The sequence below is a fragment of the Molothrus aeneus genome, chromosome 9 (assembly GCF_037042795.1).
Source record: "Molothrus aeneus isolate 106 chromosome 9, BPBGC_Maene_1.0, whole genome shotgun sequence".
NCBI lineage: Eukaryota > Metazoa > Chordata > Aves > Passeriformes > Icteridae > Molothrus > Molothrus aeneus.
The window spans coordinates 18,214,796-18,240,392 of record NC_089654.1 but is presented as its reverse complement, the minus strand read 5'-3'; the positions used below and the strand labels follow the sequence as shown (position 1 = coordinate 18,240,392).

Sequence of the window (25,597 nt, the reverse complement as noted above, 5' to 3'; positions counted from 1 at the left end):
ATATCTCAGTAAACAGAAATATTACTATTCTTTATTGTGTGGTCTGTATGAAAGCTGTATGGGCTTTCTTTGGGGAGACAAATGATCTGATTGTTAATGTCAAATATAAAAGGGACTGTTTGCCTTTCTACTAAATAGCATTAGACAAGTTTTATTAACTACATTTTTGAACAGAAAAAGGACCATTTTATGGGATTCCTTAGCACACAAGACTCTTAAGCTAAATTATTTTCTTGTTTTAGAAGTTTTAAAAGTTTGGGGTTTTTTCTTAATTGTTATTATTTGTTTTCATGTTTTTAGGAGTTATATCCTTCATTTTGTTCAATATTTCTGAAAGAATTTTAATAAGAAATATGGTCTTTGTTGTTTTATAATTTTTGTATTTTTAGATCAGTGCACAAAATCAGCGATGTTTAACAGGAGAGGTAAAAGGCTATGCTAGAGAAGTGCTATGGAATGTAATTATTATCTTTTAAAATGCTGTAGTTATGCCCTTTTATTTTTTTTCAGAAAATGTGTTATCTAGCTATAAAGAAGGGAACAAATAATTATGAGAATCTAAGTAGCAGGAAAACAGACTTTCCTCCTTTTTCCATGAGAAAAACTATTTCTGTGTTTAACTTAAGGATCAGATCTCATCTCTCTACTTAGTTTTACCCTACCCCGTTTAAATAAGGCTGGAGACTTCTTTGTATGCAAATAACTTCAAAAGCTTCAAAATTGCTGTCCGAGGAACTGAAAGGACTGCATTTAACCATTCTTTTTCATCAGCCCATACCCCTGGTTATGTAGGGGTTTGGCATATCTTCACCCTGGAAGAATCCATCTGGAGAGATGTAGCACAGCTTGAACACAGTGAAAAAGAGACCAAAGATCCCAGGACTGAGAGCTTTAACAAGCTTATCAATAGCTTGGCTATTATTGCTAAGCCAAGGCATTTCCTATCACAGCTCTAGTCTGCACAGGTAGATGCCCACCTTAAACTGGTGCACGTGTGCATCTTGACACCAGTGAATTTGCAAGTGAGGCGCTTTGGACCATTCAAAAATCTGTTTTTGCCATCAGTAATTCTGGTTATTTTGGCCTATTAATATTTCAAATGCTGAAGATAACGAACTGCATTTTTAAAGCAAGAGTTTAGCAACAATCTGTAAAAAGTTTCTCTCTCTCTCTCTGTGATCGTGTTTACCACTTTAGAAATGAAAAACTTCTTACAGATTCGTGATAAAAATTAAACCTCTGGGGAAATGTTTAGTCCCACTCTTCCTGTAGCATTAAATATCACAGAAATGCTGCACTTCTTCTGCAGTGGGAGTCTCTTTTCTGCACGGAGTCTCTCATGGAGAAGTCTGTTATCTCAAGGCGTGGAGCACAATGTGGCAATTCATCAGTGGAAGACAGAGGGATCTGTCATGCAGGGGTGGTGCACGTTGAGTCAGTAAACCTCATCTGTGCTGAAGGACAGATTTTTACAAACAGAGGATCAGCAGTTTTCTTCTATGTTATCACTTTTTCTGCCATTCACCCTCATGGAGCAGAGTGAGCGTGGCTGGAACTTTTATACCTTATGCCTTGAGGTCGTGGCATGAGTTCCACGAAGTCTAAGCTGGCAATGGCTTTCCTTCCTCACACAAAGCTGCACACAAAGCTGGCCAGCAAAGGTAAAACCAGATCCATGTCTAAAACTAGTTCTTGGTAGGCTGCAGGATTCTCAGTTACATCTAAAGTGTTTGGTTTCTATACATCTGGAGATTTTTTACATAGTATTTGGAGGTTGTTTCTTTTTCCTGTTTTTTTTGTTCTGGAGTCTGGTTTAAAACAGTGTAGCCAGAGTGCATATACACCTGCTAAGTGTAAGTGTGAACATTAATCTTGAGCTTGGATATTTCAGGCAGCTTATGTATAAAAGACTTGTAAATCAGTCTTTAAGCTATTTTTTAATCTGAAAACTAACTGTTGTGTATTGTAGTGAAACTTATAGTGCACTTAGATTGGCACAACTGAGGAGCAGTTCAAGTGTAATGCTGAAAGAGCATACAGACTGCAACACTGAGGATTTTGCTACAAAAGCCTTTATATAAAACATAGCTTCCAAAAGTAGGAGTGTTCATTCCTGCTCAGCATAATATGGGCTGTTCTAATAGTGACCACTACTTGAGAGAGGACATAATTTCTATTCATAGTGCAACTATTACCCAGTGAGTCAAACAAAATGGATGCAAATTTTATACTGGTTAAGAATCAGAACTATTTCTTTTTATCCTGAAGAAACTGCTTTGCTCTTTACTAATTTTGTTTGATTTACCTCATTCTTCTGAAAATACCTGCAAATATTTATCAAGAGAGACAAGGAGAGCACACATGCATGATTTTCCAAAACTGCTGAGGATCTGCAGTTGGCTGTGTCTGAAGTACTCAACATTTTTGAATATCACATCCTGAATAAACAGGATTCTAAAAAGCAAATATGTAACATACTTGTGTAAAATACCATTCAGCTACATTTTTCTGTGGTTGTTTTTATGTCCTTGGAAGGTTGTTGGTGATCTTGTAAATGACTCACATAATTTTATGTCTGGAAGGAATTCAGCTAAAAGGGCAGTTTGAATGTAAGCTAGAAATTGGCAAGTGTAATTCTGAAATTTAGAATTTTCACATATTTTCCATGCTCAATTGAGATTTGTTGCAAACCTTTTTGTTTTGTGCCAACCAATTGCATCTAACTTTCTTAAGTGGCATTAATATATTTTATAATTTATTAGAAAAGATTGTAGGATATTTTTCTTAATAGTTATATCTAAAACACACCTATGACAATCAAAGCATAAAGCCATACTTAATATTTTCGAGTTTCAGCATAAATTACAGACTTCCTTATTTTTTGAAATTATTATGATGCACTTTAAAAGCTAACCACTGGCATTCAGGAAAAAATGAAATCTGTATTTTGTCAATATAGAATGACAGAAGTTTCCCTTCTGTCAAGTCATTGGCTTTTTGATTCTCCCCATTTGATTAAGTGCATGTGTCAGAGCTCAGGTTTTTTTCATTCATTTCCACATTTTAATTATAAAAATAAATCCAGAATACCGTCTAGACTCCAGTCTAGGCCTCCTGAGATACTGAAGTGGAATAAAGGAAAAGTGGTTGTCATGATTCAGTTGCTCTGATTTACAGTTCAGCATTTTTGCTGAGGCCAAAGGCTGGCTTCTGCGAGAGCCCAGGGGACCCTTTGTGTCCCCACCTGTGACCACTGGCCTGCCAAGGCTGAGATGCCTTGGGGAGGACCTTCCAGCACTGGGGTCATCCCTGGCAGCAGCTGGTGGCTTCTGCTCCAGCTGGGCACCTTACAAGGCAGCCTTGCTGTGGGGTGGCTGCTTTTCTGCTCTGCACCACTGGCTGGGGAGACCTGGAGCACCTCATGCAGCAGCTCTTGCCCCAGGATTCCTGCTTGGACCACGCAGTCTTGCAAGATGTTTGCAGAAATGTGGGCCCAAATTGACTGTGCGGGGACGCTGAGATGGGTGTCAAGCATGTTTATGGTGCTGTACAGCTCCTGCTAAGAATTTTACAGGCATTAGCTGAAATGAAGTAACTATCTCTGAGCTGGCATTGTTGCCACACACGAGTTAACAGGGTTTAGCTTGATCATTTTTCAAGGAATTTTTGGTTATACCAGTGTAGCTTCTGTGTACAGGTGATACACTTCTCTTTAAGTGCTTGAGTCATCTCGTGTCTTGAGTTCCCACTTGGTAAATTAAAAGGATAAGGCTATGTTCAACGTCTGATTTGCCCACACAAGACATTAAGAAAGCAAAGAGCTGATTTTTGAATCTCATGGTGATATAATTGCATTTACTCCTGATTGACATTGTTGCAAAAGCAGAATGAAGCCCCATATGTTTAAAAAACCTGACAGGTTCTTATGTTAAAATACCTATTACTAATCCAAATATGTATGTGAATGTATTCTAAATAACATTTCTTGTCATTATTTGAGATGCAGAATTATCTATTTTTTTAACTACAATAGTGATTGTGGGACTCTATCCTTCAGTCAGGTGGTGTAGGATTTTTGTGAATAAATCCCCTAGAGTTAATTCCAGGAGTTTCCATTCTGTGAACTATGGAATTACTACTTTAAGAATTATCCAAAAAGCTCTTGTCAATGCTAATTGCAAAATCCAATTTTCAGTCTATAGAAAAAGGAACACACATTTTTAGGAATCCTTTAATATCCATGTTATATTAGTCTTTAATTGTAATTTCTCACATCTTGTATTATGAGGACATACAACTTTAGATTTGTGTGGAGGATACTTGAAAGTACTTCACAAATTATTTCTACTTAATTACACTAATGCTATTAAATTATTATTGAGTATTGACATTTTATATTTTATTTTGGCTTTCCTTGTGCATTTTAGACTATGAAGCAGGTAATTACAGTGCAAGCTATAGGTCTCAAAAGCAGCTATCACCACCTTTTTACTGTTCTAGAACACATATTTAAACTTACAATGTGTTAGTAAGTTTTAATTTTTTTCTTTAACTGCTACTTGCCTGACTTGATGATTTAGTGCAGTGTAAGAGGAAAAAAAAAGAAATTCCTTAACCACATTACAAATGAAAAAGACATAAGCTAATGTTATAGCTGAACGTTTCTTTGTTAGCAGCTGACCTCCTACTCCTAGAGAAAAGAAAGTCTTGGCTAGAAGACAGTTCAATAAATGAACAGGCTATATATTGATTTTTCTTCCTCTTCCCTTGTTATGTAATATGATTTCCCTTCCCTTGCAAGGGTTGCTGTTGTACAGGGTAGGGCTGGGATCATGGTCGTGGAAGCGTATGGGAATGTGTAGACTAAGGAAGGCTGTCACAGCAGTCAATAAGATCTGAGAGGTGTTGACTAATTGCCTGCTAATTACACAGTAAATTGTCTAATTAAGCTGATGGTTAATTAGGGTACGCTCGCACAGCAGTCTTATGGAATTTTTGTCTGATGTCTGGGAAGCAGCTTGTATAATTGGCAAACTGGTAAGGACTGGCAGAGCCCATGGCTGGGAAGCGCGCTGCCAGTAGATGACAGAATAAGGATGCGTTTGCACAAAGGTTGTCATGTGAACACACAGGGGTTTGTTAGCCTTCTCCAGCTACGTGGCAGCCAGCACAACCAGCATTGAGCCGAGAGCTGCTGGAAGCTGTAAATAAAATAAGGATCAAGCATGTAATATTAGAAAAGCAGTGACATGTGCTCTTTTATTTTAGTCAGTTTGAACTTTAGATAAACATAGGGTATCAAAATTCTCATGTACAGAACTTCACCAAACTGTGTGACTTGACCATGGCAGTAATTATGGTACTGAGATCTATTTAGTGGAGTCCCAGAATGATCCTGTTTCTAGGGAACTGCTGTATGTATGTTGTTCTTGAAAAAGTATGGTTGTTAATAAGGATGCTTGCCAGCCATCATAACTATGATGTGTGGCATTCTGAATGCACTTTAATAGGCATTGTGTCCGTCCCTAAATGTGACAGAGTATGAGCAGGTCATAATGGTGCTCTGAGTAAAATATGTGCGCACTGTGCATAACTATAATATCATTAATGGAAATCTACGTTCCAGATTCTTACCCAAAGCCAATGGAAATGGTCAGGAATATTAAGCAGAGAGAACCTGGGCAGTACAGGAGTACAGACATCAAATTCAGCCAAGCATGACTTTGTTGTGACCTAAATTTTTCATTCAGTAAAATGACATGGTAGCTGGCCTTTCTTGAAGTTATTTACAAAGGTAAATATCCTGCAGAATCAGAATTGCACAACACATGATTGGGTCTTCACATGACATCGTGGTTTAATTTTAAGTTAGCATCTGCAGAATCTGTGAACAATATAGCTCTTTGTGTATCATGAGCTAAACCAAAGAAGGTGTGTATGTATATAGGTACTTATTTGTTAAGAATGTTTTGATGTCACTTGAGAAAAGTGAAAATTAATATCCACTTTGATTCCTGGAAATCACATTTGTTTCAGAGATCCATATCATTTTTCTCCTAAGCATTTGGGGTATGTGGTTTGGGCACAGTGTCTTTCTGGAAGAAGAAGAAAAAAATCAGCTGAATTCTGGATTGCTACTGAAACTTGGTTTTATTTTTTTTTCTTTTAAATTTAAACCACACATATGTTTCTTCTTCCATAGAAATAGAATTTTAAAACAATCAAAATTTGACAGATTAAATTATACTTTCTTTAAATTAATAAAGCCAATTTTATCCTGTGATCTTGCTGCTTCTACTTACCTGCACAGTTAATAACACCTTTATGTATCACCTTCTATGTAGTGAATGTTAGTTTATGATTTTTCCTTCAAAAATAATTGGGTAAAATCAGGGTACACTAAAAACATTCTCACTGTGCCAGTCATCAAACACACAACTACCAACACTCACAGGCTAATCTAAAAGGCCTTAAACCTTTTCTGAGGGGAATTTTAACTATACTTGTAATGTTGCTCCTGTGTGTATATTTCCACAGAAGAAAATGCTACAATTCCCCTGAATCAGATCTTGTGAGTTGTTGCATAAAATGAAAAAGGTGAAGTACACTGATTTAAGTCAAAACCATACAGAGAGGTCCTGTGTACATAATTTTCTTTCAAATAAAATATACTTTAAATTTACATTTAATATTTATATGTAGGATTTTTCCACATCCCTCTGCACGTATGAAAAAACAAACCTCTTCAATTAATTTTGTCTTACTGTTTTTAAGGTTTATTCTTTATAAGTATTGGCAAAACTATTGTTTTGCCTCTGACAGCATATTCAGGAACAAAGCTTACTTCACTAGCCAACTGCAGGAACTGAAAGCATACAGTGCAACCATCACAGTTGCTTTCATTTTCTGTCATGGGGCAGCAAATGGATATGTTCTAATGCATTTTATTTTCTGAAGACAAAGAAAGGAGTTGAGAGGATAATTGTTACCTTATTATATCCTTCAAAAGGAATTTCTGGCACATGCTATTATGATTTATGCTTTAATAAATCACACAAACATAGAAAAGCATGTTTCTAGTAATTCACATGGTATAGTAAATGTATGTGTGTAAAGCCCTATTGCAACATGACAGTCTGTAATAAAAATTGTGTGGCAACAATGCTGCTGTTAAACAGCATCAGCAGCCAACTTATTTTAGAAATAATTTGTTTAAAACCTACCAATCTTTTTCATATGCAGTTGTTGGTTTGTCTTACATGTCTGTGGAATCTATAGAAATTGGAAACATTTCCCAAATGTCCCTGATGCAGTCAGTCCCAAAGCATCTTCCTGGTCCATTGTCCAGCCTCATGCTTAAACAATGGAGCGAGAGGAGTGTGGTGTCAGTGTTGTGTTCAGCTTTATTGCCTGCGATGGTTCTCTCCCTGCGCAGTGCAGGAGGGTTCCTGTTTGCACCCTTTTATTTAATCTGTATATCAAGCCATAGAGAAGGTTTAGTGAAGTGACATTGATTGAAGTGTTTTCAATATGTCGAAACTCAGCTTTATAACTCTCAGCTGATTTAGCTGGAGCAGCTGATTGCATTGTTCAAGTGTTTGTGGGAGACTGGGGCATGGTTGAAAGCATGCTGAGCAAAAGTCAATCCAGACAAGATAGGAGTGATGTTGGGATCGTTAGAGGAAACGTCCAGAGGCTACAGCAAGAGAATTATCAGTCCTTCTGGCTGAGGGATATACTTCCATTCCAGGCTGTAGCTGCAACAACAGATAAGAGCCAGAAGCCTACACCCCTTTTATTTTCTGAACACCCCTTTTATTTTCTGAAGCTTTGCCATGAGTATCCATGCTTTGCATTTCAAGATTAACCTACTGCCAGCCCGTGCTATATTGGACTGGGTCTTAAATCTATCCAAATATTGTCAGTGGTGATGAACTTCATGGCTTGAATTCTGCCAAGGGAATCAAAACTGCCCCCAGCCTGTACTGCCTGTTTTGGGTGTGCTGGGATGGAGCAGAAGGAGATGCTGGCAGTTCACAGAACCCACTTGTTGCATGTGCTTGGAGCTCCTGCCCAGGGTGATCTGTAAGAGCCCAAATCCCTTAACTCCAGCACAAACTCGGGCTTGTTTTTCCTCCCTAACTTTGCAAGAATTGAGGAGAGGATGAATATTGGGTTTCTCGTTGCTACTGGATTTTTATTATTCTGTTTAAGTTTATACTGCTGCCAAGAACAGTGTTCTCAGAAGGTCAGTTGATTGCTGCTCTTGTGTAGGAGGTGTACTTTAATGTCTGACAGGATTACCTGAAATAGGTGATTTCACGTGGAGGTAACACAGGTCTCAAACACATAAATAAGCAAAATCTTATGTTCCTATATTCTGAGTATATTCAAACTCAGATGAATTTCTCTCTTGACATTGGTGAATTTTTTTGTTTTATACCCGGAAACCTTTTGTGCCTTTAAGAAGAACAGAATATTGGAATCCATGTCCAGATTTTTGGAGTATATATTTTTGAGTGTCACATTTCTCAAATGGTTATATTTTCAGCATTTTTTATTCTAGGCTAAAAATTTGCATTTATCTTGGCTAAACTTGAACAAATCTATCAGCCAGAACATTCATAATAGTATATAACAATTTCTTTTTTCTAGAAACAGAAATGCAAATTTAATTTTTACTTCACCATCATATTGTCTATATATAAATACATATTTTTTTACTTGAGCAACTTTACTCTCATAACATTATTTACATTTTCATTTCTATTTTAACACTGTGGTTAGAGAAGGCTCTAAGTAAGAATATATCTGAGAGTAGAGTACTGGATAATATAATCATGAAGTAAGAATATATCTGGGAGTGGAGTACTAAAATGGTAAACCAAGTACCATCAATCTCATGACTGCTTTCATATGCCCCTCTCTACAATACTAAAAGTGATGCTTTGTTACCCTGACAGAAATTGTTCATACTATGTGTTGGGAGATTTATACCTCCAGATACATAAGCTCTCTCTTGTGATGTTCATTTAATTGCTTTTTGGGTGGTGTGTTTTGTGTTTCTTGCATTCCTCCTTTAACAAAATTTTAAAAAATAGTTCCAGGGAGTGCAAGGATTTAATGAGATTTTAAATGATAAAAAATAAAAGTTTCTAGAGAGTGACATATTTCAAACTCTGCTAAAATATACCTAATGGTTAAATTTATGCAGAGGAGAGATTTGATTCTGTCTCCAACATCCTCCATGTCTAGCCTGTTCAAGGATTCACATTCCTACTAGGTCTCTTCCTTATGTGTGTTCCCTGTCTTTTAAGAAATCTTTTTCCAGCCAGCCATTTCTCTCTAAATGAGCAGGTATCATGGGCAGTGGAATATCCATACCTGTTTGGCTTTTGCAGCGTGCACTGAACTGCTTCCTGCTCCTACTGTAAATGTTGGAATACAGCATCACCCATATTCATGCTTTTCTATCTATTAGTCAGGAGTTCACAGTGTGCTTGCTGATATTCAAAAACACAGTGCTAGTGCCTGTTACATACAAAATAATATGACTTAATAGCATAATTGAGGATGTAGTATTTGCATTCAGAACGTGTGTTTACAGTGAAGTGTCTTGATACTGCCGAGCTCTCAGGGACAGAAACATCAAGTGCAACAAAGAAAAATATTTTTTTTCCAAGTGGTGGAAATGAGAGTTGTTTATTTTAAGAGATCTTATGTAAACATAACTGGGGGAGGAAAAGCAAGCCAGCATTTCCAGCCAATCCACACACACATCTTGGCTGGCCAGAGCTTTCCCCTTTGGTGCCGTTAGCATTTTCATTTCCAAAAACGACAGGCTGCTGTGGAAGCAGTAAAAATGTTCAACCTGTGGTTTAAATTATTGATTTTTTTGAATATTGAAGCAGTATTTCAAATGGGTTTTGTTTGAGTTACTTCTGGGTAGAGGGTTCCAAAGGTAATTTGATATCTAAAAGGCTGTGTATTTCAAAGCCATTTCAGTCTTTTGAGTTCTTCAGCTGATCAGCTGATTGGGTAAAATACCTTATTGTCTCCTGAATTGTAGGCAATAGATAAACTGCAGCTCAAGGCTAGCACGTAGACCAGCACACAGTGCTCTTGGTGATTTCTTATGTGTGCTCAGTGTCCAATCATCTGACAAAAAATACCTCATTTATTTTTAATGCAGTAACTTATCTTCACTTTAAAAAGAAAAAAATTTTTGAGATGCTAGTTTTCACAATCAAGATGGGTAGAGGTCTGTTTCCTGTATCACTAGGCAATGATGCATAATTAAAACATGGTGAATTCATGGTATAAAATCCAGTATGTGTAAATAAGAAGTACGTGCATGTATTTTCACAAATAAATTGTTATATTACTACAGATCAGAATGGCTGTAGTGAAAGAGAAGACACTTTTAAAGAACTCATATTCTTTCACAAAGGACTGGGTTGTTGGTGGTTGTACATGTACAATGTTTAGGAAATTAGCCATTCTCAGAACCCTTCTAGTCACAGAAAAAAAAAAGTAAAAAGGTATTACTTCAATAAGGCTCAGATCTGTCGGTGAAGCCATATTGGAATGAATATTGGAGTTGATGGGAACTGTGAAAATTAAATTATTGCAGGAATGGGCCTGGTTAAGAAGACTTAATACACTAATGACACTACCACAGAATAATGGTGTGAATCAGATTTTAAGCAGGTTTTTCCCTTAAGGAGGCTATGGGTTAAAGAGTATTAAAAAAAAAAAAACTTCACTAAAGTATGGATTATGCAACACTAAAGTATGGATTATGCAAATTAAGTTATTATGCAATTTATTTGGCAAATATGCATATATATGGCATATATGCTTAAATAAAATTAAAATATATGAATATAAATTGTGAAAAGATGTATAGCATAAAGAGCTTATGTAATGCCCAGTTGGTTTCCATCTTAAAATAATGCTACAACTACAATACAGTCCTACAGTAACTAGTTTGTGTGAGTGTAGTTTAAGAATTTGCCAGATTTTGTCAATCCTCCTGGGATCTGCCCTACAGTGTTTTGCATTGTAGTTTACAAAATCCCTTTTAAATCGTGTGAGTTCATGCTGTACTGGAGTGTGCACAAAATAATTTTATCCATCCTATTCTAGGTGTAGAGCAAAGGAAAAATCTGCCCTGCTCTGTACTGGCTGCACAAGGGGAAGGTTGTCTAAAATAGCAGAGGTGTAAAAATCCAGACGCCTAATGCCTCCAAAACCAGAAACATGCAGTCTATACCTGCCTAAATACTTAATTGTTTTGCCCATTAAGTGAGCATTGGCTGTGCTGTATAGATGACTCTCCATATGTGGGGATAAGCTTTGGGCTGAGGAGAGTCTGGGTAATTCCTGGGTGTGTGAGGTAACGCTGGGTGTTGGAGCTCTCCTTGGCTCTGGTGCAAACTTGGCTTCATTGCCCTTGGAGTGAGATTGCTCCTGTGATCTGGCATGTGCAAGTGTATATCCTATTTCTTAGTGATGTTTTGCAGTGACCTTTGCTTTAAACTTCATGGTTCCATGGTAGGAAAAAGGAGGCAAAACCAATCCCTACATTGTATTTATCACTACTATAATTATCCCTAACCAAGGACTTCTTGTGGGGCTAAACCCCTTATTCCTCCTTAAATATCTTTGTCCCTGACTTTTTGTGTTTAACATCAGAAGGCTTTTGAATCCTTGCCCAATCTTTAATCAATATTCTGTTGGAATAAGCAGAGAGCCTCCCAGTCAAGCTGCCCTCTCTAGCTGAGGATGGATTTAGTCTTAGAATTCCAGGTTTGAGCATGTAAGGTAAGCCTTTTGCAGCAGGTCTCAGCTGGCTGTGCCATTAATGGTGCCAGAGATCCAGCCACAGCTGTCGTATACTTTCTTGCACCCTTGTCACAGTAATAGTGGGAACATTTACCACAGATTCCCAAATGAAACCCTAACTCAATTATAGTGTCTAACAGCCACCTTCCTATTGATTTCAAGGGAAATGGACTTCATATCTACCTTATCTGTGTGTGCTGCTAGATCCTCTGATGAGCATATTTACTTAACTGACAGACCTGAGCAATGACTCCAGAGAGGGCTGGGGTTTGGGACCTGGTATACATTTAATGAAAGAGAGCATGCTTAGCTTAGAATAATGTTTTCCCTCAGTGGTAAATAGGAGAATGGTCCTGCTAGGAATTTCCATGTATCATGGCTGCTTTCAGTTCTTACAAGAATATTTTAATGAGCTTTGATCTTTTTGCTTTATTAAATTTGTTTTATGTCCCACAGGGTGGATTTTTAAAAGCCAATAGAATACGTCATTTTTCATGGGCATTTAAAAAAGTTAATAGGCATTGGCTAAGCGACTGCTATGGAAACTTCAGGTGAATGTAGAGGAAAACCAGACTTCAGATGGGCCCTCTTTGTCTGCCACAAGCAGATGGGAAACAGGGCTTGCACTTTGGCATAAAAATTCTGTGTACACTTCTCTACATGGATTTCTGCCTGTCAGAGAGGGTATAACATCTGCAAACACTGAATGTTTATTTATTAAGAGCTCAGTCTGGAAAAGCAGACTCAGCCCATCAGGCCGGAAATCTCCACTTTGAAGCTCTCAAGTGGAAAAAGCCTTCCCTGTCTAGATTATTGAGCCCATGTGTGGTGCCCCTCATGATGACTGATGGATGATCACACAGTGCTCTCAGAGGAGCTCAGATCTCCTGATGACAGACTGGGGCATGCTGCTTCTACCCTTCCTGAGCTTGGTCCACCCAGGGTTTGCATTCCCAAATGCTCTCTCTGGCATGTATGCATCCTATCCCAAGTTCTGTATGAGCTGTCTTGCCAGAGAAGTACAGTGTCCTAATCAATCAAAATATGCCAGTAGAGTTTGTTCCATGATGGTGGGAGTCAGAAAAAACTGTTAGTCATTAAAAAAATGGTAACTAATTCAGGATGATAGTTAAATTTGTAGTGCAAGGTTTGAGATGCCTTGCAAGTTGATTCATAGAAAAGTAATTTTGAAAGAATATTGTCAATATTTTGTTTTTCTTTATTTAGCCTAAATCTGTTCTGAAAAGTAGTTCAGCTACTTTTTTTTCTGTGAACATAAAATCTAACAGTTTGCATGCAATACTCTTATGTGCGTCCTTACTCAGGTAGCCAGTACAAAGAGGGAAATGCTAGGGCTTTTTAAAGAATTTTAAAGTGGATGAGATCTCCAGTAAAAATCAAAATCTATTTTAAAGATCCTCTCTAAAATGTAGTGCTGAATTAAAATTGGTTTGAATCTCTTACAAGATGTTCAAATGCTGAGTTAAAATGCACAGGGGCTGATATTTTCATGGTTTATTTATCCCCATGATTATATTATCCAGATCTCTGGATAATCAGGCTCTGAGAATGTGGCTTACCCTTGAAATCCCTGATCTTACAAAAGACCCTTTGACTTCCAGAGGAGTTTTACATAGAAAAAGATAAAAGGAGTATGTTCAAAACAAAGTTAAAGAGCTCAGTTATCAAAGTAGTAATCTATGGTTAGATTATCATTGGGATGTAAAGGAAAATAGTCCTTTAAATACTTCCACTTTCCCTGTACCTCTTTTTTTACAATTTGAAATTATTTAGTGCTACCTGGAGAATTGATACTTTTAAAGTTTTGTACCTAGCTATTTAAATAGCATCCCAAATAGAATTGGTATTGTTTCCTTGCATTTCTGACCCCAAAATACGCAGTAATGTTAATCAATGCTTATAGTATTTAGCATTCTTAATCCTAATGGAAAAAGAAAATACATAAGTAAGTTCAAGACATACCTCAATATTTGCAATTCATCCCCAGCAGAAAACTTAAATACATGCTTGAAGGAAGTAATGTGGCTCTCATCCTAATTACTCAATCCAGCAATAAAAATATTTTGGATTATACATAAATTTAAATATAACTTTGGTGATCTGTAACTCCCTAATGTTGATTCTTTGTGCAGGAATTTTAACAAGTCTTTAAATATGATTGTCCTTAAAAAAATTTTATTCTTGAAGAAATCATATATTTTTCTCCTGAAGGAAGTCATCTAGTCTTCCCTCCTCCTAGGAGAATATAATAGTCTTGATTTACTTAAAGCAATCTGGAGGAAAATATTTTAGTGATAGTTCACAATTTACTAATGGAGTTTTACAAAACAGCCTCTAGGAACAGCTAGAAATACATTGATTATATGGCTTCCCTTTGAGAAAACAGTAATTAAAATTATAACACAGATTCTATCAGGACATGTTAATATTTAATTAGGCAATAAATGAGCTTGGTACAGGTGTCCAGAGTTGTTGACAGGAGCTTTTTTAATCCATGTAGTATTGTCTCTTAAATAAATAGTTACCTCTTTGCTTTTTTCCAGTGTGAAGTTACATGCCTAATTAGCAGCAATTAGTATTGCAGCATTAGAATTATGAGATGAACTGCAATTCTCTTCTGTTTTTCTTGTAGAGGAGCTCATTCTGTGGTCTAGTGTGTCTTGGCTCCTAAGTCATCCTGTTAGGAGCCTCCCGATTCTGCTGCTGCCCTGTTGCCTTCCTACAGTAATTTGTGTAGCAATTAGAAAACAATATTATAGAAACTAACATTGAGTTTTCTCTAATGATGATGTTTGAAAAAATATATTAATTTGGCCTCCCCATCAAGTACAAGAAGAAAATTTGTATTCTCCTTGTAAGAATGACTCCCTTTAGTGACTCTTCCAAACCTGCTGCTGCAAACACGTAATGGAATTCTTCCTCCTCTTTCCTGGGTCTTATTTCTTTTTAAGGGGTCTTACCTAAGTTGCTTCCTCACTGATTTTCTTAGACTCACATTTCTATAAGTGCCTTTTCATTCAATTTTCAGGGGACCGTTCAGTAGCACTCATCTAGAAAGAAGTCTTAAGAATTGCTACTCCTTTATTTGGTCAATTAAATACATTTACTTCACAACAAGTTTTGATCACTGATTAGAGTATGATATTCCCTAACAGCTGAAAATGGGCTAATATTTTTAGATGTCTGTAAAATAATTAATCTGTTAAGGAAAGTTAAGTTTTTATGATCTAAATCCACTGTAGTCCCAAGGGTAAGCATTAGAGATTGAAGTACTATATTTCAGTTATTATGCATTCATTTTCAAACTTTTTGAATCTACACAGGTCCTTAGAAGCCATGGTACAGAAATACCAGTTTAGGATACAGATCAAAAGCTGCAATCAGTGCAGATATTTTATTTGCCCTTGTGCTTCTCTTCTCCTCAAATAGTTAGCATTGCATCATTTGCATCATGTTTTTCTGTTCTTATGACCTCTTACTGAAAATTAATTAATGTTTTAAGGCAATTACTGAATATTTTTCCCATCAGTCAGCTAAAGCAACCATTCATTGATTAGGTAGTTTACTATATCAAAACACCAAGACCCAACAGTCATGGAATTATTTAGGTTGGCAAAGACCCTTAGGATCATCCAGTCCAACCAATAACCCTGAACTGCAAAACCAGATCCAAAAGTGAATGTCTGCATACAGATTAAACTTTCCTTCAAAAACTACAAGTTCTACATCTCTCTCCTTTGATGGGTGTAGTTTTTGATCACAATACATTTTGACAGCAGAAATTTAATCATGTCCTTCTGCTTAGACCTTTATCAGAAAGCTGATAAAATGTGTGCTCACACTGATCGCTAGCAAGAAATTTTTAAAATGTCCTTCAGGTTTTTTTTTTCTTTCTCTTCTTTCCATCCCTCACTTCCCTGTCTCACAGAGAAACTGATACAAAGCTGATGAGAATTTGGATTTGCTTTGAAAGCATCTTTTGTTCAAAGACTAATTTTAACCTTGTGATAGAAATTGCTTTTTGTATTCTGTTGAATGTGATATCTAGTAATTGTTTGTCAAGACAAAGTGCTGTAGGACATAATACATTTTAAAAATTATCTTTCATAATTACAGTAAAAGTGCCCTTATATTCTAATAACTAGAAAACAAGCAAGTATGTAAAAAAAAAGGACGAAAAAATTTAAATGTTTTAATTTTAAAGCAATATGGCCTTGTATTGTTAAAAAGTGGCATTTTTAAATGGCTTAACCAAGTGTAATTGTTAGCAAAGATCAAATACTTCATTTCCTTATGAAATACACAACTCAATTAGAAAATATTTGTAGATTTAATATAAACATTATAGTTGCTATTCTATTTTTTTTTACTTTTACTCCTAATTTCTGTTGTATTTGCATCTCCGAATTTATTATTTTAGCAAGCTTAAGTTTATAATACTGTGACTTGGAGACAAACTTCATGTCACAATTAACAAAGTTTGGGGGCTGGCTGTTCTTTTAAGCAAGGGCAGCAAACCATTCATATTTGACCTACAGTGGGGAAGGGATTGTTCTGCAATTATTCTAAAGTAAAGAGTAGAATTTTTTTTATTTAATACACTGATCTAGTGAGATTATCTAAAGGGCTTGGGATTTTGCTGTCTTCATCACAAGTTATGGGTACTGATGGCCTTCTGTGTGGGAATTGCATTAGTAAGGAAGGTGTGCTGAGCAAGCAGCAGTGATAAAAGCTTAGGTAGAAATGAAGTTCGGTGTCTGTAAATTTTGAAGTTTGTCACGCGTTCTCATGGTTAAATCTTAAAGCACTAATGAGACAGTATAGAAGAACATTAAATATGTGGTAACTTGAAAACCTCTAACTTGTCATTTGTCTTTCACACAATGTGAGTGGTTCAGCAGTTTTTCTCCAAAGTCCTGACACATTGCTTTTTCCCTTATGGGGCTGCAGTTTTCTGTGCTAACTTAGTGATTTGGAAAGCCAGCTTACTTGCTGAAGTTGTAGTGTTAAATTGATTTAATAAACACAAATGTGATGGTTTAATGCTGTAAAATAATTTATGAAGTAATGGTCTGTTTTTAAAAAAACATAGTATGTATAACTCAGATGATTCAGTCAAGAAATGGAGTAAGATATTAAGGAAGATTTACAAGCACTGTTTGTGTTCCAGACTTCTGGAATATAAGTACAGATTTGGGTACTTTCATCTTTGCAAACACAGAACAAACAGACATCAAAAGACAAAAAAGAATATTTTAAGGTATCCTTTTCCCCTCTATAGCACAAAAGATCTTGTATGTAAAAGCTGAAGAAACACAATTGTAAGTTACAGCAAGGTTCCTTTTCAAGATGTGTTCTGTACTAGTGGAGAGATCAGAACACTTATGATTTGAATCACCAATGTGAAAATGCTGGAAGGCTGAGGAAGTAATATGTTTTTAAATTCAGTTCTTATTTTGCTGAAGAAACTTAAAAATAATTATTTTACGTCATATTATCATTATATACTATCTGTCTTCAAGGAAAGGAGAGCAATGAAGAGGAAAGAGGGCTAGGTATAGACTTCATTCACAAAAGCTATGAAAAAAAAAGAGGTGTCTTTATGGTGCTATATTTTTCATACCTGGTGGTGGAGAGATTAGAGCAGTTTCTGCATGGTGGGATCTTCTGAGATAAGTTTTTCTGTCAGGGTGGTTTTCATTTTTAAAAAATGCCTCTGTGTGCACTGAGGGAAAGAGAAGGAGAGAGTGAGAAAGTGACATAGATGAGGTTTTGTGCTTGTATGGGAAGAATAAAGTCTGGCCTATTCCCTCAGTAAAAAAATGGTAAATGCAGGTGTTAGAAATTGACAGGCAGCACTGTGTGCAACATAGCAGTGGTTTGTGCACTGGAACGTGCCAGCCAGGGACTTCATCAAATCTCCTTGGGCAGAAATCATAAGCAAATTTTCTTGCCTTTCTCCATAAGCCAGTAAATCTTCCCATGTTTTGCAAAAATCCTACTGTACTAGATAAGGTCTTGTAACTGTTGGAATGGTTTTGTGTTTGTAGAGGTCCTTACTGTGCATTTATCTTCCAGTTCAGCTGGAAAAAATTCTGACTTGGGGAAATTCAGGACAGCGAGTCAGTGCTTTGGGCCTCATAAAAGAAACCCTGCAGGGGTGGAGCATGTCTGAGTTGTGATGGAGAGGGGAGGAAGAAGTTGGGAAGATTGTACAGGAACAGCGCTGTGTGCAGTGGTATTGTTGCTTCAGGTTTCACTTGCCTTTTGTGGATGGTTAAAACTCCAGAAGGGGTGATACTAGACACAGTCTGGCTAGACAGCTGAGTCACAGAAGAGGCAAATCATCACAAGACCTTGAGTGAGAGTTGGCAGGGAATTACGAGGACATAAGTCTGTGATGCCATTCCTATCTATGAGGGTGTGCAAACAGCAGTGAGCCAGATTTCCAGAATGCTCTAACTACTGTGATATTAGGCAGGAAAAGGCAAAGTCTCCCCATGTTTTCACAGAGGTGAAATTGTAATAAGGTTCTAGTAGGGAGCTTCAACTAGGGTAGTTAGGGAAAACTGAATCTTGATATTGGGGGGTTGATTAAAGGATTTAGAAAATTAGCCCTAAAAACATTTCACACATACTAGATATTGAAGTCTATTCAGCCTTTTCAATATATTTTTGAAATGTTGGGGAGGAAAGCACATCATAATTTGGTTAAATAACTGCATTCTTCAGCTACTCTACTTTGTAATTAATTTAAAGAAGGTGGTGTATAGTAGTAAGGTAGGAACTTACATCTGAGGTGGTTTTTTACATTGCAGTTTACTGCGCTGTAACTTTAAGTATGCTGTTTTGAAATACTGGACTTAAATTACCTTAGTAAGGTATTTATTTAGATCTCTCCTTCACAAAGAAGCCATTGTGGCTGCTTTGGTGCTCACTTTGACGTTTAATGAGCAGCAACCCCAGGAATGTACAGATGCATACTCCACTTGGCAAGTATAACGCCCTCCTTTCCTAGAAGAAAGGAAGGTCAAAGAAATTAGCTTTGTTAGAAATAGTAATCTGCTCATTGTGTTTAATCTTTTTTCTCATATTAATGAAAAGAAACTGACAATGGTCACTAATTCCTATCTGCTTTCATATGTTAAAGCTCAGAAAAGCTTAATTTGAAGTATGAAGTGACTTTCATTGACCTTGGGGGCCAACACTGCAAGGCAAGTTCTCTGTGTGTCTTAGAAGTCTCTCAGAGTGAGGAAAACTCAGGTTAACACTTCTTACAGTGTGATTAAATTTATTTTTAAAATCTAAAAATCTTATTTGAAACCTTAATTGTGCTGCAACCATTTACATTGCAGAACACCTGTACTTCAGGAGTGAATAGTTGTACAATTACTTAATATATTAATAAAAGCTACAATTAATTTTTTTTCTATATCCACAATAAAAACTGCCAGGTGTTCTCTTAAACAGCTGTCATGTAAAAGGGTTGATTTTCTCAAACCATTTGTGTTTGGTTATTCTGTCAGTGCCCCAGGAAAGCTGATGCCCTTGTGCCCCACCAGTCTGTCAGTGTCCCATTAAGGGGACCCTTCACTGAACAGGCGCTGGATCAGAGGGCAGCTCCACTGATGTGTTCAGGGTCACACAGCATAAGAGACAGCCCTTCCTGGGGCTCCACAATGGAGTGTGTGAGACACTGCCAGCACCTGCCAGCACCCTTGAACTCCCACTAACAGTGTACAGAATAACATTCTTTATTAATATAATAGAAGATTGTCACAGGTTAAAGATCAAAGATTGCTGGTGATAGTATCTGGCTGCAAGATTGTATTCAAAGCAGTATCTGGATAAGCTCTAATTCCTAACAAAAACTAGCTTGAGACAATCAGTGTATATAAAAATACAGTTCTTACCCAACAGGCATCCCTGTGGGGGAGAAGGTGGCTCCCTCTGACTGTTCTGGGAAGTTGTGATGGAGTATTCCCTATATTCTGCCCTTTTTAAACTTACTTTTATACTATTTTTTATGTTTGGGAGGAGCGTGTATTGTGAGTGGGAAGCTGGGCACGTTGACTGCATTCCATCTGGGGAGTAGCAACCACATTTTCTCCCTATAATTTTCCAGACTGTTATAACTGTGTCTGTAACTTTCCACTCCTCTCTATATTTTGTTTCATCCCCCCCTTAGCATGTACATTAACTGCAATTTTTGTAATTTTCTTTAATTTCACCCGTCTTTTCCCCACAGCAACCCTGTTATTTCAAGTGTTCATCAACATACTTTTAGCAGAAATATTTTGAAAAAAAATTGGGCAGAAAAAGGATGTTTTGAGCTCTGCAAATCAATAGGAACACATCAGAGCTTTGATATGAAAAATCATACAGATTTATTCTCTTGGTTCTTTTTCTATTATTATATATCTTTTATTGTATTTGCCTGGTATAACTACATCAACTGAATAGGCATGAGGTGGCACAGCTCTTGGGAGACTGCTTTTCTGAAACTGGATTCTTAAACATTTTTTCCAAATACTTTTTTTATTTTTTTCCTTTTTTTTTAGTTTCTAGGACACATGATTATGAAATAAAAAGTGAACTCAGTTAATGAAGAGCTGTCTTCTTTGTTCCCTTAAAACAATATGTCTGAGAGAGAGGTGAATGGTTTGATTAATTTCTACATGTCATTAACTTCCATGCCCTCAGATGACAAAGTTAATATTCACAATGTGAATTATTTCTCAGCTGATTGGTTTAGGATGAACATGCAATGCATGTACTTATTGCATGATCTAGTGCTGTGCCCAGCAACCCTTTGGATGTCCTAAAACTTGAAATGCCCCTGCTTTCTTTGGTCATTATAGACAGCACGGTTGAGATTTTACAATGCAAAAATCTGTGGCAATTACCAACTGCAAATGTGGACAGTGTGAAGCAAAGCAAAATCCAGAATGACTAGTAGGTATGGAGTGATATATTGATACATGCCTAAATAAATTTAGCTGACTAAAAGCTGCTGAGTGTCTCAACTTAATATTTAAGCTGTTGTCTCAAATCTCCCAGCCCTTTAGACTTAAGTAGTTTAGAATTCAATGATCTGATTGCAGAGTTCAGAGATTATTAGAAAAATGGAGCCTGATCAATGCCTTGGGTCATCTTTTCAGTGTGTTAATTAATTAATCAACAGGAACAGAAATATATGTGTAATGCAAATTAAGTCAGTCTCAAGTTACTAGAATAGCAGAATTGGTCGTACGCAGGAGAAGGGAATCCAAAAGCAGCAGAATATTAGTGCTTTTATCTGTGTCACACCACTTTCTTTGGTGATGACCTGAACTAGAGATATTTGCAGGACTAGTGTGATTGTTTCTGCTGTGCTCTCCTGGAGAAATGAATAAGCTTTTGAGGCAATGGAAGAAATTCAGTAACTGAAATATTCATGATTCACAGTCAGCCCTTGATTCTGTTTGTTGTCACTGCTTCTCTTCATTTACATTAACCCCCAAACCAGGTTCTTTTGCTGTAATCTAGTACCAAATACAGTTTCCCTAATCCCCATGTCCACATTGAATTGCAATATTTCCCCATGAAACAAAGTAATTTTATGTGGTTTCTGTTATCTTTGCCAATTATTTCTTCAGGTTGTTTTTTTTTCCCACAGCTTTGTCTTTTAGTGTGGAAAGTTATAAGCTTTGTTCTCCCCTAGTTTCTCCTTATTAAAAGTCTTCTATCTTTGGTCTTCAGAGTACATGAAAATGCTGTGCTGTTTTTCTCAAGGACCATATATTGTCTCCTTTGAATGAGGGAGTTAGATACTTGATTTGTTTTGGACATTGGAGCCATTCTTCTATTCCTGTATGTGGACCTCTCCTGTCACCTGCAGGCAGGAACCAGACCAACTCATTGCTCAGGTCGTCTCTGTCTTTAGACCCAACAAAGTTTTTAGGTTCAAACCCTGAAGTACTTCCTTTCAGGCTTCTTTCTTCAGTTCTGTTGTGGCTTTTTATGCACACAGTAATTTTTATTAACAATAAAAGGGTTGTGTGCATAGTTGGGGTAAAAGATAAAAAACTGGGGTCTCAGAGAAGAAAATGAATTATCAGTGTCAGAATTTGGCCTCACAATTCCTACAAAGAGGAAAAGAAAGCATTCAATTAAAACTCCAGAAGGTGGTTTGTCACAAACCCCATGGACTGGAGCTTAAGGGCTACTTCAGTTCTTCTGCCATCACCTGCTGGGTTTGGAGCCAGCAATAGCAATTGGCCTGCCACCAGAATTTCCTGTTAAAGTGAAACAACCTGTGGTACCATGTTTTAGGAATTCCTAAAACCGAGGGCCATGAAGTTGGCTAAGCCCAGCCAATAGATCCTTTGCCCAGCTCTTCCCTTGTTCAGCTTTCTCATAGCCATGGCAGGAGACAAAAGATGAAAAGGTTGGTAAGGCAACTTCTGTGTAGGTATTTCACACTCATCTCAAAGAGACAATTTTCTATTCTGTCACTTGTGTGATTTTACTTTGTATGTACATAGACAGATTCCTTGAATCATCACATAAGTTATAAATTCCATTTTGTTTCCATGAACTGTGAGTCTCCCTGTGCCTGGGGCTGTCATGTGCTAACAAGAGACAGGAGGAGTGCCAGAGTGTCAGTCATTACAGACTCTTTCCATCTAGTTTACTCTTAACTAGGAGGGGCAAATGAGGAATGAGATCTTAAATAAGGACAGCATATCCCTCCCACAAGGAATCAAGACAAAGCAGCCAGGTGGTAATGTTTGGATTTCAAAGCCAGGAAGGATTTTTGGAAGCAGAAATGGCTGGGTCAGGAAAGATAAAATGATGCACGGACACACCAGAGAGGTCTTGAGACGTAGAGGCGGAGGGGAGGCAGTGGAAGCCTCCTCTTCATTGGAAGAAACTGATGTCTGTGCTTCTGGGGAATGGGAGGGGAAGGTCCCTGAGCACCAAAGGGGATCTCACAAAATCTCGAGGAAAATTCAACAGTGAGGAAATGTAGGCAGAGAGATGTATGTGTGTTTACTATTTCATATGGCTTTGTGTATCTCTTGTGGTCATTAAAGTGAAGAGTGGCTGCTTTTGAGGCAGTTTGCAAAGTCTGTGCATTCTCTGATTCAGCTCTGTGGGAGCCTGGAGAGAGAAATTGTCACTCAGATGTTGACTGTAACTGAGATCTGGGAAAGAGATCTGTGTCAAAGCCGTGGGACACCAGCACCAGCTGCAAAGTCTAAGCCAGGGTCTCTCCTTTTAGAAGGAAGAAGAGATTGCCTGGAGACCCAAGGCAGATAGGAAAAATTCAGAGTGTTTTTACATGGCAGCAGACAGAGGCTTTGAGAGAGCCTCACAAGAGGTATAATCTAGGCTGTAATATCTCAGTCTTTAAATTCTTACCTGTAGTAAAATGAAACTGAGTGAAAGAACGCCAAGGCTTGCACACAGTGAGATAACAAGAGGGACCATTGGTGGCTCCAAGCATTATCTGGCAAACACATGCACACAAGTGAGCTGCAAAATGGAAGGCAGACCACGTACATCATCATAATTTGCATTAAACCCAGGAGTAATAATTCCCACCAGCAGACAGGCTGTTAGTTCAGGCTTAGTGCCATGCTACAGTAGCTCCCTGGCTGCTGACTGCTGTGGAGCAGGGGAGAAGGCAGCCCCTGGTTGCTGGCAGTGTGGTCAGGGTGGGTCCCCCCTGCAGCTGCCCTGTGCACTGTGTGCCTGCAGGGCTCGGGTGGGACTGCCACTGCCTGGCTGTGTGTGCTCACAGGGCACCGTGGCCAGTGGGCACCAACAGCCTTCCGGGATGGAGCCAAAGCACAAGCTCCTCTGGGGCAGTCTAAAAGAACTGAAATGCTCAGGAGGACAATGTGGAGCAACCTGATTTAAATGGTTCCTCTGCATAAACTGCAATTTTTGTAATTTGAAAGTGTTCTGAATTTTTTTTTTTCCTGAAAATATAACTTAACTGTTGAGAGGGAGGTGAAGGTTTTGTGATGAAAGGAAAATATTATAATAGGAAAATGGGGAATTAATGGCTTGTCCATGTTCCTGACATACTAGGTCTGAAAATAGATGAACTGGCTGGATTACCTTGTATGATTTTTACATATGTAAATGGACATATAACTATGTATCAATATAAAATATTAGTACATATTTACGGTATAATAATTAATTCAACTTTATAAGCAAATTAAGATTGCCTCAAATTTACATACAATGTGAAGAAAAGTCCCTTTATCCTCTGTAACTGCAGCATTTGGCAGATTCAGGAATAAATAATCTTTTGTGGCAAGGGTATGCCTTATCAAACATATGCAGATCAGTGCTAATTAATGCTAATTAAGGTTTCCTGTCTATCTAGCTGGAAAAACGTCCAAATGTTATGAAATCCAGTTAGTATGCCTATTACCCTAATTGTTTTATATGGGATGGTTCTTAATTAAAATATGTAAATTTACCTTAATTGCTATATACTAATAGAGGTTCATGTTATCTCACTAAAAATGACAAGATGGTGAGGAGGGGTACTTAAACAAATAATTCTGATACGTTTGTAAATAAATGACCTTTACTCAAAATTATTTTTAATTGGAAATTGGCAAAAGGAACATTTTGCCATCTATGTTTCTCTTTCGTTTTAAATAATGTCAGAATTTATGGTTCTTTGTTAATATAGATCTGGTGACATTGTGGCTTAATTAAGACTACTAAATAAGTCAACATTTTGTGTGTTTACAACGTGTTTCAAAATTGTTTGCTAACCTCACATTGACCTTCAGAAATGTCATTCTTTACAATATTAATCTTTATTTTCAACTTTTTTTGTTTTGTGGGGTTTTTTTGATCACATGGTTTTGTTTGTGAAGTTTGATGTACTTTTGTACTTTTGCTGGTGCCTGGCCCATGCCTTTGCAGCAGAGCTGCACCTCTTTGAGCTTCACCCAGGAGTGTAGGACATGGACTTTGACCACCTTTGGGGGGATAGTTCCCATGTCTGCTGGGACATGACTGAGGCCCACACAGGTTTCTACATAAGGTCTTGTGTGGCTTCTGCCCAACACAGAAGCACTATTTGGACAATATTTTGTATGGTGCTTTGTAGGTGTACAATACTGGTGTTTTCTTAATAATTATCATGCCATTTCACAGACAGGGAAAACATTTTTCTCCACTGCTGTAAAGAATTAAATTAGGAAATCTGCTATTTTAGAGAACTGCTCTATAGTTGTAGTTTTTTTAAAACACCTGGTACATTTTAGCTTATATTGTATAATACACATCAACAACATAAAGCTCACTTTGCAAAATCCATCTGAAAGTATTTCCTCTTTTGCAGGATATTGTAACCAATGTTTCTCCAAGGATTGTGCGTGGAACTACTTCAGGTCCCCTGTATGGCCCAGGCCAAGGGTCTTTTCTAAACATTGAACTCATCAGCGAGAAAACAGCAGCATATTGGTGTAAAAGCATTGCTGAACTGAAGGCTGACTTTCCAAACCATGTAAGTGCCACTTAATCATAAAGATGCAACATACTTACTTAGAATCTCTAGTTTAGAGGTCTGTGAAACCCACATATTTAGTATCTTTTCAATAGAATGCAAATTGCTTTATTGACATACAAGTACATTGTTAAAAACCATGCAGAGGACAGTCATGATTTTTTAATTAGACTGGTGTTTAGAGATAATATCAAGGGAAAGAGT

General features: G+C 37.3%; 1 protein-coding gene across 3 annotated transcripts in view; it reads left to right on the top strand.

Annotated features, from left to right (window-relative positions):
• DPYD (dihydropyrimidine dehydrogenase) overlaps positions 1-25,597 on the top strand; it is a 332,297-nt gene that overhangs the window by 178,904 nt on the left and 127,796 nt on the right. For all 3 annotated transcript variants that reach the window (XR_010784063.1, XM_066555445.1, XM_066555446.1), the window contains exon 14: positions 25,229-25,393. Coding sequence is in view for 2 of the 3 variants with exons in the window: in XM_066555445.1 (XP_066411542.1) it covers positions 25,229-25,393 (165 nt within the window). In the remaining variant the exon portion in view is untranslated. The remainder of the gene's footprint in view (positions 1-25,228; positions 25,394-25,597) is intronic.